The sequence below is a fragment of the Acipenser ruthenus genome, chromosome 17, assembly GCF_902713425.1.
Source record: "Acipenser ruthenus chromosome 17, fAciRut3.2 maternal haplotype, whole genome shotgun sequence".
Taxonomy (NCBI): domain Eukaryota; kingdom Metazoa; phylum Chordata; class Actinopteri; order Acipenseriformes; family Acipenseridae; genus Acipenser; species Acipenser ruthenus.
In genome coordinates this window covers 11126858-11143195 of record NC_081205.1, presented here as the reverse complement: position 1 = coordinate 11143195, position 16338 = coordinate 11126858, and the positions used below count along the sequence as shown (strand labels likewise).

Sequence of the window (16338 nt, the reverse complement as noted above, 5' to 3'; positions counted from 1 at the left end):
GAACGTTAGGTTATTATCATAACCCTGGTTCTCTGAAATAGAAATATTAACCATCAGTCTTCGTGGTCGCTGCGGAGCCGCGAGACTCAAAAGTAAAAAGAGAATTTGCAAATGGCTGCAATGTGCTTTTGTCGGGGCAACTCACATTGCGTCATGCACTCTCGCGAGAGTTTGTTGGCATAATGCTTTTCAGTTCTTGGGTTCTTAAAGGGCAATAACCCATTGGTGATGGTTAATATTTCTATTTCAGAGAACCAGGGTTATGATAATAACCTAACGTTTTCAGAACAACTTATTCAATTTGCATTAAACTATTCATTGGCATTTCTTCTATACTATCCTGTACATGCTGTTTATATACGCCATCAACTTTGTCCTCATACGAACCGCTTATTTTTAATCTATCGCCATGGCGGAGTGATGTAGTTTTCTTCTGCACAAGTTCATGTTATGATGACGTTCTGCATGTTTCGTGGTGACCTCTAATCAAGTTGAGAGTGCATTTCTCACGCACTAGAAAGTACACTCAACTTGATTAAAGGGAGCTGCCAAGAACTAAAACATATTATAAGTTATTAAATGTGATATTAACATACTTAATCTGGTTTTATATAGAACCTGTTGTGGTTTCAACATTCCAAATGCTTTGTCCTTGACAGTCTCTCAGTGAAATTATTAGTGTAGCTGCTGCTACCAGGTTCCAATGGGGATTTATAATGACTGTTTGAATAATGAAAATGTCAATATTAAAACCACAATCTTAATAAATGCAAACACAGTGGATCTCTTAAACAGTGGAACATAATGTTTAATAACTGGCATTATTGAGCTGGTTGAGAGACGAGGACAATGTAATAAACACTCATTGCAGACAGTACTCGTATTCAGTAATACTTAATATCTCAGTCGTATAGCGTTAACTTGCTTTTTTTCCTTTTAAATCATTGTCCCTTTTTTTAAAATCATAAAACAAAGGCATTAAAAATAAACAGACATGATTACAGCACTGGTTAGAAATTTTGGACTAAAATGAATACACATTTTGGTTGAATACATAAAAGCATTACATATTTTGTTATAATTTAAACTTACAAGACTAGCAAGCTATTAGAGGATGGTTCTGTTTCAGCAATAGCAAGCACTTTGATTAGTGAAGCCTTGTATCATACAGTGTGCTGCTGGAGGATTGTATACAGCGAGTTTATAAAACAAGCCCCATTTTAATTGCTTTAATTCAACCCAGCTGTTAAAACATCGGGAATGTTTAAATAAGCCATACCCACTTCGCATCTTTCACACACTGTTTTGAAAATGTTTAGACACAATTCTGAATGAACTTTGACATGTTTTTAAAATAAGGTGCTTATTAACCTGGTATGGTTACAGTGTTTTTCACTGGCTGTAATGACTCTGCATCCTATTACAAAAGCACAATTTGGGGATGGCACCCAAGCATTACAACATGCCCTGGTGAGACCATACCCCTCTAGCCCAGATTGAAAATCATGTTTTACGGTACATAAGCAATGCCAGAAAAAAGTGAATCAAAATATTGTAACTCCATATATGACTTTGTTTTTAAACTCTACTTATAGAATACATTTTTTTAAATATTTTTTCAGTATTATGGATACTGTATCTGGCCGGTAAAATAAAGCAAGTAAAGCTTGTAAAAATACCCACAATGCTAAAATATACTTTCTCTGTTAAATGCTTCAGCGACATTAAAAACCAGACTGACCGCTTCTTGCTCAGGAGATGAATGCATTTCAGATAGTCTCTGTACAGCTATCGTCCCTCCAGTGCTGTGCTAAGCATGCGACTAAAGATTTGTGTGTGCATGAATCAGACTGAATGCAAGACAACACAATGCCAAGCTTGTGAAGTGTCTTTTATATACATCCAGGTTGCTGTGCAGAAACTGATCAAATAACCAAGTGGCTGCTCAGTCTTGTTGCAAAAACCTGAGCCAGACTAGCAAATAGCTCTGAGTGGAATGCCACAGCCCAGTTACGTTCCGTGTGATCTTATCTATTAAGATAATTATTGAATGCAATGATTATGTTACAATGCTGGTGAGGCCTTAAGCCATAAACTGAGTGCCTAGAAAAGGACACTGAATGCAAGTGCCAGGAGGCTAGGCCTGGAAACTGACAAGCTGACAAATTCTGAGCGTAGGAATAACCTGGGGCTAGATGAGGTGGTGCAGCAGGCCGAATCATCATTCTCTCATCTCCTGAAGGTCGGTCTCTCTCTCTCTCTCTCTCTCGCAGAGCTTTGAGGGGAAGCTGTAACGTGTGTCTGCCTGGATGTAGCTTCTCAATGTCATGAGCAAGGGCTAGCACTTACATTATAGTATATATTAAAGAAGTAGAATTACAACAAGCTACACTACCTCAGTGTTATTCTATTTCAACTTTGAAAATGTTTAGTTCACCAAAAATAAACGATTGGAAGCCTGATGTTCATGATCTGTACACAGCCATTTTATTTCCAGTGAAACATGCATTTGTTTGTGCCACAACTATGTTGAAAGCTTTTTTTTTTTTTTTTATTTAGTCGTTGCCAATTCTTTTTATTATTTTCTCCCAATTTAGAATGTCCCACTTATTTTTAAGTTCAGCTCACCGCTACCACCCCTGCGCAGACTCGGGAGGGGCGAAGACGAACACACGTTGTCCTCCGAAGCGTGTGCCGTCAGCCAACCGCTTCTTTTCACACTGCAGACCCACCATGCAGCCACCTCAGAGCTACAACGTCGGAGGACAGCGCAGCTTACAGGCAAGCCCGCAGGCACCCTGGCCAGACTACAGGGGTCGCTGGTGCGCGGTGAACTGAGGATACCCTGGCCAACCTAAGCCCCCCGGGTGGCACTCGGCCAATTGTGCGCCGCCCCCTGGGAGCTCCCGTCCATGGTCGGCAGTGGAATAGCCTGGACTCGAACCGGTGACGTCCAGGCTATAGATCCTGCAATCCACGCGGAGCGCCTTTACTGGATGCACCACTCAGGAGCCCCGTTAAAAGCTTTTTAAACCTCACTCTCATTACATGCTCACAAACACACGCACTAACATTGTGTGTTTTACATCGAATAAACAAAAAAAACCCAGTAATTCTAGGTCATTCAAAACATGTATCGCACAAACAAGGAGAGGGAACCGCTTTTTCTTTTTTTTTAAATAAGAATAGCTCAAGCATTCCTTATTAAATGTTAACGCAGCACACCCAGTAAAAGCTTTGGTCTTTGTGGTGGACTGATCTTGTCCAACAGCACACATAATCCCCCAATATGTTCCACATGACGCGGAGTGCATAAGGCTGTGTGTTTAAACCTATGGCACGCAGACATTCCAGTTCATTTCAATGGGTTTGGCAGCCTCTGCCTTGGCCTGCTTGACAGTGGAGGCCCTTCCTGTTCTGGAGGGTGAATACCATATGAGGAGCTCAGAGTCCTAGCCTCCGTACTCCCTTTTTACTCCCTGTACTTTTGCAATTACAGAGCCATGTATAAACTTGAATTAGTAAGCACAACGAGATTAGCTTTTAAAAATTACACTAAAGGAAGGTGGGACTCAGTAAAATGTCAAACACATGGGTCCTAGATACATTAGCAGTCTGGCAATACTTTTCATATCTGCATTACTAAGCAGTTTTGTACAGTACGTTGTTTTTAAGTGCTTGTGTTGAAGCCAGGCGAAACTGAAAAAGAAGCTGGACTGCAGAATTCTGTCCTGCTAATCAAAGCCAAGCTCTTGTATGCAAATCAGATTATTTCTCAAACAAGAGCCCTGTATATTTGTGCGTCCCGGGTACTACTGCTGTGTTTAAAGTGCTGTAACTTCACTCGTCGCAGACACCCAAGGGCTTGGTCCTTTCAGAAGCCAGTCCTATCCGAGCCGTGCTCACAGCAGCGATGTGACCCATGCTCTTTCTGCAGTGCAGGCCTCCTCTCCTCAGTCCAACATGGCGTCCAGCTGATCGGCAAGGTCATCGAACATGTTGCCGATGTCATCGAGAATATTACCGGCCGATCTCACTGTGCTGTTCCCACTAAACAAAGAAAATGGAAAGAGGTTACCATCCCATGAACATCTTGTAAAAAAATCTAAAAAAACCCAGGATTGTCTAACCTTTTCATCATTTTACACAGTCACTCTCCTAATGTACCGAGACCAGAGACCTTGACATGCCTTAATGTTGAATGCTTGGTTTTGTTGGTAATACAGTTGTAGTGTACAGGAGCACGTGCAGATCTGTACAGTAATGATCTTGATGACTGTACGCAAAACCCTTTTCAGAAATTATGATACTATAATTTGTAATATAACCTATTTTGTGATAATAACAACAATGTTTGTGTAACTCAATAGGCATTGTATATTTATTCACTGAACCAAGTTGTTTTCTTTGCTATCACAGCCATTACTTGAATGCAGGGCTCTATTCATAAACCTGTAAGTAGTGAGTTACTTATAGACTATGGGGTAGGGGTAGCACGGAAGAGGCGACTAGTGGAAAGTGACAGTGGATTAATCACATTCACCACTGATTGTAAAACAATGGTGAAGTGCAGTTGCGGTTGTAAACCATAACATATAAATGTTAGAACATTCCCAGCAGTTTTAAAATACAGTGCACAAACATCTGTTTACAAACATAGTGCCAGACATTATCAAATACCATTGCAGAATATATTTTAAAGTGGAGACCTATTTGAGCATCATTACCTCAGCTAATCCACTCTGTCAAATTAGTATTTGTTCTGCCATTACTATGAGGTCTATTCAATTACCATAAATACTGCCCAGATTATGGAAATGTAACTCTGTGTGTATCTGTGTACAATACCAGAGAGGTTCCTGGTTTCATTATTCTAACAGCAGCTGGATTTAGATCTATTAAATAGACCCTTTATGGGGTTTTTTTTGTCCTATAAATTATCCAACTTGAATAGGGTTAACAAACGTCCTGGGAAAACTGAGATCGTCCCAGTTTTTAGCCTTCATTTTTTGTCCTGGTCGGAAACAGTAAAATTGTTAAATCGTCCTGGTTTTGTTACTGAAATAACTTTTTTTTTTTTTAAAGAGTAGATAACTGTAGCGTTGTGCTGAGCAAGTTACCAGCAGAGTGGGTTATTAGGTTGTGTTCGCACCATTCAAGAATAAAACAATCTTAAGGATTATTTGTTTTTATATATACATATAAATGGTAATCAACATTTTCTAAACTAGCTTTTTATATATTTAACATGTTTTGGTCAGACGGCAGTAAAAGGAAAAAATTAATTATTGTGACTTTGAAATTATGATTGTGTTATTATATACAGTCACTTCGATTGCTTAAGAGCTGATACAGCGTCAATAAATTGAAGAAAATGTCCCAGGTTTTTAATCTGCTAACCCTGCGAACCACTTTTTCTGTCCACACTGTGATTTTCAAGTTTTTCAGGGATTCCTCTAAGAAATGTAGGTGCTATAATTATATGATATGGAAACGTAACAGACTAAAATAAAGTTTGACATTCATGGAACTGATTAAGACTACTACTGGTTTATTTAAGTTTCATAAAAGCCAAACACTACTGTAATACATTTTCTGTGGCAATCCAAGTAGTTCTAGCTACAAAATACTTTATTTAGTCTTGCCAGTCCTTCATTTCCAAAATACATTCTCAGTTTTCTGCCTTGCTTTCCAGGAAGTCTGTTACACTTGCACTTCCTGGGTCGTTTCACCACAGCAGTGCCTTCAGAACATCTTATTGGCTGCCAAGCATATCAGTCATTAGGGAAAGCAGCTGGTTGGTTACCGACAGAAAAGAAGGTCCTGAAAGTGTGGGGACAATTTAATTCTCCACAGGAATTGAAAGTGGAAGTACAAGACTAGCTGAAAGCAAGGCCTGCAAACAGAGATTTCACTTACCTGGTACAGTACCAGACATCATGTTTCAAAATGAAAATTCATGTTGGCTAAAACACTCATTTGAGACCGACACAATGTGCATGGCAAGGAATGTTTATGGAAACGGCTACAATGTCTTGAAGAGTGTAAGAGGGGTGCTGCTTTTCTCACCAGTCTCTGCTGTCTTCTAGTGTCAGCTTCCTCTCCACTGCCTGGAGCGCGGCCTCAAGGGAGGTGCTGGTCTGCTCCAGTCTGTGCTGAACCAAGGCCGAGCCATAGGGTGCCCCTGGCCCAGGAGGGGAGGAGGCAGGGGACTTTCCTGCTCTGCTCTGGGGCCTCAGGGACCCAGAGTGTGGGGCCTGTGAGAGGGAACGAGGGCTGGTGGGCGTGGTGGTTGTGAAAGCCAGGCTTTGGACAACATTCAGTGTCACAGAATGGACTGGGATCTCATGGATATCTGTAAAAGTAACAATAATACATTTCATTAGAAATGGCCAGTGCAGCTATTAAAATAAGAATACTATACAGTGGCACCAATAATTATGCAGTTACCAGTTTCAATATTATTAGTATACCCTACTTTTATATATTATATGTTCAAATATGTAACCTCTTTCCAAACATTCTTATTTTTGTATTTTGTTTTTTACACAAACTAAACCATTATTAGGCTTTCTAATCTTTCAATTAAATCTTGAAACAAAAATCCCAGGTATTATACTTCTGTTGTTTATCATCTGCATAAAGATTACTGCAATGCGATGTAATGGAGCTGTGTAACAGTCTGTACCTGCGGCCGCTGCAGGTCTGTGCAGGTGGGAGTTAGTGGCTGCGGACGCACCAGTAGCCAGCTTGGTAACCTGGGAGCCGGTGGACTTGGGAGACAGACCCGGCTTCTCCATCTTGCCTGTGCCCTTTTCCAGAGACTCAATGCTTTTCTCGATCTCTGCGATCCTGAAGCCCATGTCATCATCGTCCTCAAAATCCCTTTTGGTTGCGACGGGCTCTTGAGGCCCCAGGCCCGTCTTGGTGGAGACAATGTTCACAGTGTGAGCCCCGGTGGAGCGAGACACAGACACGCTGTGGTTGGTCTCCAGTTTCCCGTCTGGGGCTGCCTGCTGCTCCTCTTTCTCCTTGGGCTTGTGCCTTCGCTTTACTGTGTCAGACTCTGTCAGGTTGAACTCTGGGACTTCCAGCTGTTTCGTCCCCTGTCCCCCAGCTGCCTGCTCCCCTGTTTCTGTGGAGGAATCTGTCTTGAGAAGCCCATTCCCCTTGGGTCTCTGTTTGATGGTGAGGTTGCCTTCCTCGGCGAAGGGGATACACTCACTGGAGCTGTTCTGGGACGAAGAAGAACCGTCCAGGCCTGGTTTTATTTGCACCGTTGTTTCATCCTCGGCATCAGATTTGACCTCCTCCATTTCAGGCGCCATCTTATCTGTTTGGCAGACCCCTGGCTCACTGAAGGTCCTTCTACGCTGGCTGGGGTACCCAGCGCCCTCCCTCAGAGTCTGGGGGAGGGCTGGTTTTGGTTGGGGCATCAGGGTTATTCTGGGGGAACTCTCCGGGCTGGGAGGCTTGGGAATCGATGTTTCCAGCTTGTTCTCGACGATAACCTTTTCCTGTTTTACTGGTGTCTTGACTGGGCTAGCACCAGAAAGTTCCAACATGGCGGCTATAGACCTTACACTGCCAGCACTGCCCATCTCCACTCCATCGGGAAGAGCTGCAGGCATGGTGGGCAGATCTGCAGGCTGATTGCAGGGAGCACTCTCCTCTGGGGGAGCCGTCACAGAGCTCAGTCTCTTGGGGGGAGGAGGGGGCGGTCCTTTCCGGCGGGCCCGGATGGCAAATGACTGGCTGCGGTTTACGTTCCGGTCTGGGGCGGATGGTAACCGTGCCAGCTGGCTGCGGCCAGGCCGCCTGGTCAGAGTAGCATAGGATCCCAGGTTGCCCACAGGCCTCTCGTTTTCCTCAGGTTCCTCATCTGACATGGCATAGCGGGTGAGGCTCTGGGAGCGCTTCTTCAACTTGAAGAAGTCCGGGTTCAGTGCCGGGCTGCTGTGGCATGGCATGGGCACAGCGCCGGGCAGGGGCTTGGCATTGGGGCTGTGCTCAGTTTCCAAGCTGCCATGGCATTGAGAGTGGAGATAGGTGAACGTTTTCTGTGCTGAAGACTGCCCTGGCGCAAGCCTGAGAGACTGGGGCACATGCTGAAACGGGAGAGCGGGGGTTGAAGGCAGTGGGCCTGCATGCTTATTTTTTTCTGGGATTGGAGGGTAAACGAAAGCCTGAGGGGCTTTGCTAGGGATGTGTGGCGGTGTGAAGGGTTGTTTGGCTGCTGACGGGATGGGGGCAGATGAGTACTGATGAAAATGCTGCAGGGGAATGGCTTTCCCCAGGACGCTGGAGGTGGGGACACCGTTCTTAGTGAGCACTAGAGGCCACTGGTGTTGGTCACGGCCTTCTGGAATGTTCCTTTCCTTGGCAGGGCTGCCATTGGTCCCGTCAGTCCCGCCGGTGGGATTTCGGAGGTTCTCCTGGGTGGTCCCTGCTCTGGAGCGGCCCCCGCTGCTGCCACTGCTGTCCCCGCTGCCCAGGCTCTCCTGGGAGCGACTGGAGAGGGCGGTCCTGGCCAGCATGTTGTCCTGAGAGTGTCCGGAGCCCCGCGAGCGGATCCCAATGCTCTCCTGGCTACAGGACATGGCCACAGCGTTCTTGATGGCCAGTCCGTCCTGACAGCTGCTGTAGGTGTTGGACATGGCGCTCTGCAGCTCGGCGCTTAGCTCGCTGTCCTGGAATGTCAGCATTTTGGGGGTGTGGGGGGACTGGCACTCCCCGCCCTCCATGGGCTCAATGGTGACGATGTCCAGCGCTGTAGGGATCTTGCGCCGCAGGGTCCTCGTGCCTGCCTCCGCCTGGTTTAGAGCCTTCTGGATGTCACACAGCTTCTTTACCGCCAGCATCATCTTCTTCTGGTGACCTGGAAAAAGGAAACACAACCATCAGCACTCAAAGCTGGGTTGGAAATAAGGTTTCACAAAAAATAAGGGCAGATCATTTTGGAACCTGAGATCCCAACATCTTAATGGACAATTGACGGCACCAAATTAGGGCAGGAGAAAGGTTAGAACTTTTTTGGATTTAGTGTAATGGGGTTCAGTGCAATGGGGTTCAGTGCAATCGATTTAATGTAATGGGGTTCAGTGCAATGGATTTAATGTAATGGGGTTCAGTGCAATGGATTTAGTGTAGTGGATTTAGTGCAATGGGGTTCAGTGCAATGGTGTTTAGGGGTATTTTTCCTAAAGGGGACTAACCAGTGTTAATGGTTTTGCTGCAATAAGACTTTGTGACCTACAGCAAATCATGCACCTGTTTATCTAAAGCGTATTTCAGATATTTAATATCCTGAATTAACATAAAAAAACAAGTGAATAACCAAAAGTTTCCAAGAGTCTAGTAACAATGTGTTGGTAGCACTTCTTTAAAATCAGAACTATGCACAGTCTATTTAGTTCCATCTGCTCCCATGTCTCGTGTCAAACAGAAATGTACCAAGATTCGCAAAGCTAATTACTCCAAATGGGCACTCATTTCCTGAAATGAATAAAAAAATCTATTGCAATTCTAAAACACACAAGAAAAACTTCAGACTACAGTACTTACAAGCAGCTAAATTAAATGTCTGCGTTAATAATGATTTTGAGTAAACAGCTTTGAGATAAACGACAATTGACATTCTTTTAAAACACAAACTTTGTACACCACATTTATAACTTGCTGTTTTATTCCTGTATTAAATTAGGACTCCTTACTGCTTCTCCTCTGCTTTTCACAGTACTAAATCTGATTCAGACAGTAAACAGTCTGGTTAATAAACCCGCCTGCAATGTCTACTATAAACTGATTACTCACTGATCCAACTCCTGAGGCTTATTTCTGCTGTGGAAACTAAAACACAGAACACTACTCAATCAGGCCCCTGTGCCGGCTCTGAACCATCAGCACTCAAAGCTGGGTTGGAAATAAGGTTTCACAAAAAATAAGGGCAGATCATTTTGGAACCTGAGGTCCCAACATCTTAATGGACAATTGACGGCACCAAATTAGGGCAGGAGAAAGCTTAGAACTTTTTTGTGGTTTCATTCTTACCGAGCTGGGTGATGCCGATCTCCTGCATGTCCTCCCATGTGATGTCCCGGACGATGTTTATCGAGTCGTACCCGTTTTCTGACAGCTTCTTGTGATACTGGGACAGGCCGATTGCACTGAGCCACTCCCCTAGGTCAGCCTGAGAAGAGCAGGAGGGTGTCAGCAAGCTACAATTTCAGTTTGATTGTATGGAACCAAGCAGTCTGGTTTCAAATCACTTCTCCTCAGTAAATATAACGTGGAAGCTAAAAAGGGTTATGAAATTCCACTGCACCTGCTTTAAAATTACTGACATGTATTTTAATATGCAAGATTGTAAATGAAGTAACTTCAACCTTTGGGTTGCCATACCTAATAAAATCAATCAAACAGAAGCTCAATGAGGTGTCTCCTCACTGCGTTTTTGTGGAGGATTCAACTCTAATGGGTAAAACACAAGAAGTATAGTTTGCTTGCAGGATACTAAACGATCCACAGCAAAATGAGAAAGCACTATGTAAAGAACATTTTTTATTCTAATAAGTAGGTAAGACAAGCTTTTTAAAGGCGTGTTATTCCATGTAATGACTTAAACCCTGGACAGGTACAGTCACTCCATCTCCAGTTCTTATAGCCTGAAGCCTTACCGGGATATAGTCTGGCAGCCACTCAGGTATACTCAGGTTCCCAATTTCAATGGAAATCTTCTTTCGATGCCCTGGCTTTGTCACTCCGATAGCAGTCAGGTCCTATAGGGGGAAAACAAGTTCAAATGTGTTGTGCTGGGGAAATAGATGGCTGAATGGAGTTCAGTGCAACCAGGTTTAGTGCAGTGGGGTTCAGTGCAATGGATTTAGTGTAGTGGATTTAGTGCAATGGGGTTCAATGCAATGGTGTTTAGGGGTATTTTTCCTAAAGGGGACTAACCAGTGTTAATGGTTTTGCTGCAATAAGACTTTGTGACCTACAGCAAATCATGCACCTGTTTATCTAAAGCGTATTTCAGATATTTAATATCCTGAATTAACATAAAAAAACAAGTGAATAACCAAAAGTTTCCAAGAGTCTAGTAACAATGTGTTGGTAGCACTTCTTTAAAATCAGAACTATGCACAGTCTATTTAGTTCCATCTGCTCCCATGTCTCGTGTCAAACAGAAATGTATCAAGATTCGCAAAGCTAATTACTCCAAATGGGCACTCATTTCCTGAAATGAATAAAAAAATCTATTGCAATTCTAAAACACACAAGAAAAACTTCAGACTACAGTACTTACAAGCAGCTAAATTAAATGTCTGCGTTAATAATGATTTTGAGTAAACAGCTTTGAGATAAACCGACAATTATATACTTTTTAATGTGTTGACATTCTTTTAAAACACAAACTTTGTACACCTCAGTTATAACTTATAGCTGTTTTATTCCTGTATTAAATTAGGACTCCTTACTGCTTCTCCTCTGCTTTTCACAGTACTAAATCTGATTCAGACAGTGAACAGTCTGGTTAATAAACCCGCCTGCAATGTCTACTATAAACTGATTACTCACTGATCCAACTCCTGAGGCTTATTTCTGCTGTGGAAACTAAAACACAAAACACTACTCAATCAAGCCCCTGTGTTGGCTCTGAACAAAGGCAGCAGCATTTCCATCTCCCTTAACCTTGAACATGTTTTCACTGTGGCGCCACAAACACACCCCACAAACAAACAGCTCACTGCTGTGTTGGGCAGCAGTGTGGAGTAGTGGTTAGGGCTCTGGACTCTTGACCGGAGGGCCGTGGGTTCAATCCCTGGTAGGGGACACTACCACTGTACCCTTGAGCAAGGTACTTTACCTAGATTGCTCCAGTAAAAACCCAACTGTATAAATGGGTAATTGTATGTAAAAAATAATGAGATATCTTGTAACAATTGTAAGTCGCCCTGGATAAGGGCGTCTGCTAAGAAATAAATAATAATAATAATACTGGTTCTCTGTCTCGCTACCTCAGGGGTCATGCGGCTGATGGTGGGCACGTCGTATCCGGCATTGATGAAGCTGGCGGTGTACTGTTCCAGCTGGAAGTCACTCAGCCACAGGTAAATGGCTTCGGCATCCTGTGAGGAAGGACAGCTCAGGTTAAACTACCTCAGAGAGAGCAGCTGGCTTTCCAGCCCCTCTCGGACAGACCCTTACAAAAGTTTATTTTTGCACTTTTCCCATGGTTACACTCTGCACATACCATACTTTACCATGCTTTAGAATGCATACATATGCCTTACCAAGCTTTCACTTTATTATACTTTCCTGTACTTTTACTATGCAAAACTTTTAAAACACACAGAATATATATATATTTTTTTTTACATGTACTCATTACTAAAAAGATTATACTGCAACCTAACACATGTAAGCCCTGCAATAAAGTATAACACCAATATTTAAACCTCTCTATCTCTTAACAAACCAAGCTTAAGAGCCTCTGTGTTTCCTGAGCTGAGACGGCTTGTTATATCAAAGGATTACTGACTATATATTTTTAAAGGCGGTTGTGTAGTTACAGAATGGATTTACATTCCCTCAGGAATCAAAGTTTATGTGTACTGGGAAATGCCCCTATCTGCTCATACATGCTTTTCAAACCACAGTACCACCTTGTCAAGATAAAATCTCAGCTCAGAAATCAACGAGTCTGAACAATGCTCTAAATCTCCCATTAAATTAAACCCGCATGCTTCTTTGTTCTCAGTTAACGGCTGCTACTGTATACCTCTTTCCCTAACACAGGCACACAGCTTATCGAAAATCCCTCCTTTCAACTTTGATCCAGTATTCAGAATGAGTCAGATTGCCAGGCAGAAGTAGAGACGCTTTATCTTCAGCAGACTTGACTCAAGATATCCCCACAGCTTTACATTACGTATGCAATGTGTCCCAATACTGATGAAAGGGAACTGCATCAGCTACACTGTGGTTCGGAATGTGAAATAACTTTTATCATACAAGCGAGGAACGGCCAAATAACACTCCAGTAGCAGAGCCTGGAGTTTATCATTTCAGGCCACCCACATGCAAGTGATAATGGTTATCAAATACCAAGCCTGCAGCATCTGCTCTTAAACATCCAGACTAAACTCTAAAGACAAAGGACCGGAACAGGAATGGCATGTATATTGGTAGAACTTAAGAGAACATGGTACACAATTTACCAGATTGATCTTCAATAGTCTGGTCAGAATCCAAATTAAATAATGAAGTAGATATTTCAGTGACCTGTGGCACAACTGGGTTGTCAGGGTCTGAATGGGAGACGTATGAAGCCCTGTGTAAAGAAATGAAGCACCAGACTACCAAAGGGCAAGCATGCTTGTGTAACGGGAAGTGCTGTGTAATGTACTGCTGTCATGGATTCGGAACCCGCTCAGTCAGACAGTCAATAGCCTGTCTCTTTTGCACAGTGTTTAAGATACTCGCTTGCAGTGTGCATGCTCCCTGTGTTTTGGGATTTTGAATGGAGACTAAAACAAAAAAAAATCCCTCACCTTGCCCTCCAGAAGGTGTTCCGGTCGGATGAACTGCTGGGTGTAACTCTGCTCCCCAGACCTGCAGCCTGACAGGCCCTGCTGGGAGTAACCCTGCTCTCCGGACCTGCAGCCTGACAGGCCCTGCTGGGAGTAACCCTGCTCTCCGGACCTGCAGCCCGACAGGCCCTGCTGGGAGTAACTTTGCTCCCTGGACTTGCAGCCTGACAGGCCCTGCCGCCGGGTGGTCCCTGAAAAGAAACACAGCACAAGGAATCAAACCACTGTGACTAATGTGTACCGCACACGCACACACACACCGTTATTAAAGGGTGTTTTATACCATTTACATGTTCAGGATATTTAATGTATTAACGGTTCAATATGCTACTTCTAGAGCTTAGTATAGCTCTGTATAACTGTGCCTACACATCATATATACCAATATTACTAAATGTCCTTTTTTTAAGCACAGGGACAGTCCTGTCTGCAAGTGGCTACTGTAAATGGAACATTTCTATACAAAATCACAGTTTCAGAAGCTGCAGAAATAATTTAAAAAAAGTCCAACCACTTACTGCATGCTAACGGGTTCATGTTGTTTATTGCTTTGTTTTGTATCAATTAAGAGTCCATAACTGCCTTAAAAGCTGTATCCTTCTTTTAAACCGTGCCAGGCTGTAACCATGACTACAAATTGTCTCCACCTTTACGGGAACCACATTGACAGACAGGAAGGAATAGCCTTTGGGGTTCAGGAACAGTGAACCTGACCGAGTGTGTGTTTATATTGCTTCTCCCAGAAACACAAAAACAAGACTGCATTCTCTGCCAAGGCAACCTTAGGAGTCTGGAAATCAAGGTTCTATTTTGTGGAAGATTAATCTTATTCATAATGCTTCGACTGTGGTTTTTACTTCTGTTTATTAGCTAAACATAGAGTTTTTACATCTGCATTATTTGGCATCGCTGTGAGGGGAATAAGCTCACTCCAATGTTAAATAAAAGCGAATGCAATGTCTTTTAGCAAATCCACAGCTGCTTGTTTTTAGTGTTACGAGAACTCCTTGGGAAAAATCTACATCTCAGAGAGCATTTGAGGTCATGGTTATATAAGTACTGCATGTTAAATGTGTTGGTGACCTTACATTGACCTTTTATAGCTGCTATAACAAGGTCATGTGACTGTTTATGTTTCTGCAGTATGGTGGTACATGTTTCAGTTGCTGTCTTCACACTTTGTCCACAGCTGACTTAAAGCAATGTGGCAGTAATGCAATTAATTAACTCAGACCATATCAGTGTCACAGACCACAGGCTTTGAGAGTCTCTTAATAATGTCTGATTAAAAGTGTTCTTCAGAAACAACTAAATCATTTAACCTCAGGCCTGATTCTAAATGCCTTTCTTTCATGTTTACAAGCATCCAGTCTGAGATGCCTCTCCCCTGACATGCCCCCCCGGGATGCTTTGTTCTTGTCTGCCCGAACGATTTACTGCACGCAGTGCAATTTACCTTGATCTTATTTTAGCAAAGGAGCTAAAACTACAAGAAACCAAGTCACACATATACACTTTTTAACAAATTCTAATCTGAATGCTTCTTAGGGAAAATATAACCAATGGTTATTGTTTTACCTCTGTGACTGAGTGCAAGTTATGAATGGATTATTTTATTTAAAAGATAATATTTCCAATCTAAAATAAAACATTAAATAAAAGAATGCAAGCAAAATATCTGAATTTGTGTGCACGTCCCATTTTGAAATGACACACAATGCTAACAGTAACTATCTTATAAAGAGCTGGAGAAGCGTTGTGATAGATCTGTCTTACTGTTTCTTAGAAACACTGTATCCCTTCTCTTCCACTCTGCAGCAGCTACGCTGCACTGTCCTGTCCTGGAGTCATTTATACCTAGGAGTGCTAGCGGTTCATTAGAACAATGGCCCATATCTCAAAGAATCTTTACCAACACCAGAGGCTGCACAAGCTCTTAAAGGGCCAGGCACCCCTTTTCTTCTTTCTATACCCTTTAAAGGTGTTCTAACCAAGGCGTTAAAAAAACATTTAAACAAGTTAAACAAGAAAACTGTGGCTTAAAGGTGGTATATTACCTGTATTACCTACATAACACAGACCCTGAAATGTCTGTGAGGTTATTTATTTTCTATACTGATGTGAAGTGCAGTGGTGCAATAATAGGGCTTAGGTCGGCCAGGGTGTCCTTGGTTCACCGCGCACCAGCGACCCCTGTGGTGTGGCCGGGCGCCTACGGGCTTGCCTGTAAGCTGCCCAGAGCTACGTTGTCCTCCGACGCTGTAGCTCTGAGGTGGCTGTATGGTGGGCCTGCAGCGTGTAAAAAGAAGCGGTCGGCTGACGGCACACGCTTCGGAGGACAGCATGTGTTCGCCTTCGCCGCTCCCGAGTCAGCGCTGGTGTGGTAGCGGTGAGCTGAGCCTGAAAATAATTGGCTATTCCAAATTGGCAAGAAAATGATAGAAAACAATTGGCGACTACTAAATTAAAAAAAATAATAATAATAATCTGGACTAACTGCATGGTGATTAAGTGAAGCTAATGTAACAGGCTGGATGTGAACAGCTGCCCACACACACCACAAGCATGGAGTCTTGCCAACATGCAAACAGCCAGGCACGTCTGGAGGTGTGGTAAAAAGCTGCTAATCTCCAGTGACCAACCGGCATCACACAACACTGCCACTCTGAAAACAATAGATTTGAACCCAGGACTCCAGAGATGAATGCCATTAAGGCTTGTGAATTCATCACTGCAGCGAGTAGTA

At 43.1% G+C, this 16338-nt stretch overlaps 1 protein-coding gene across 3 annotated transcripts in view; it reads right to left on the bottom strand.

Annotated features, from left to right (window-relative positions):
* Window positions 1–785: 785 nt before the first annotated feature.
* The window catches only part of LOC117423595 (caskin-2-like), a 104215-nt gene continuing 88662 nt past the window's right edge, over window positions 786–16338 (bottom strand). For all 3 annotated transcript variants that reach the window (XM_034039653.3, XM_034039655.3, XM_034039654.3), the window contains 7 exons: window positions 13554–13783; window positions 12018–12128; window positions 10677–10778; window positions 10051–10189; window positions 6689–8878; window positions 6070–6355; window positions 786–4050 (listed from right to left, as the gene is read on the bottom strand). In XM_034039653.3, the coding sequence (XP_033895544.3) occupies window positions 3954–4050; window positions 6070–6355; window positions 6689–8878; window positions 10051–10189; window positions 10677–10778; window positions 12018–12128; window positions 13554–13783 (3155 nt within the window). In that variant the 3' untranslated portion in view covers window positions 786–3953. The remainder of the gene's footprint in view (window positions 4051–6069; window positions 6356–6688; window positions 8879–10050; window positions 10190–10676; window positions 10779–12017; window positions 12129–13553; window positions 13784–16338) is intronic.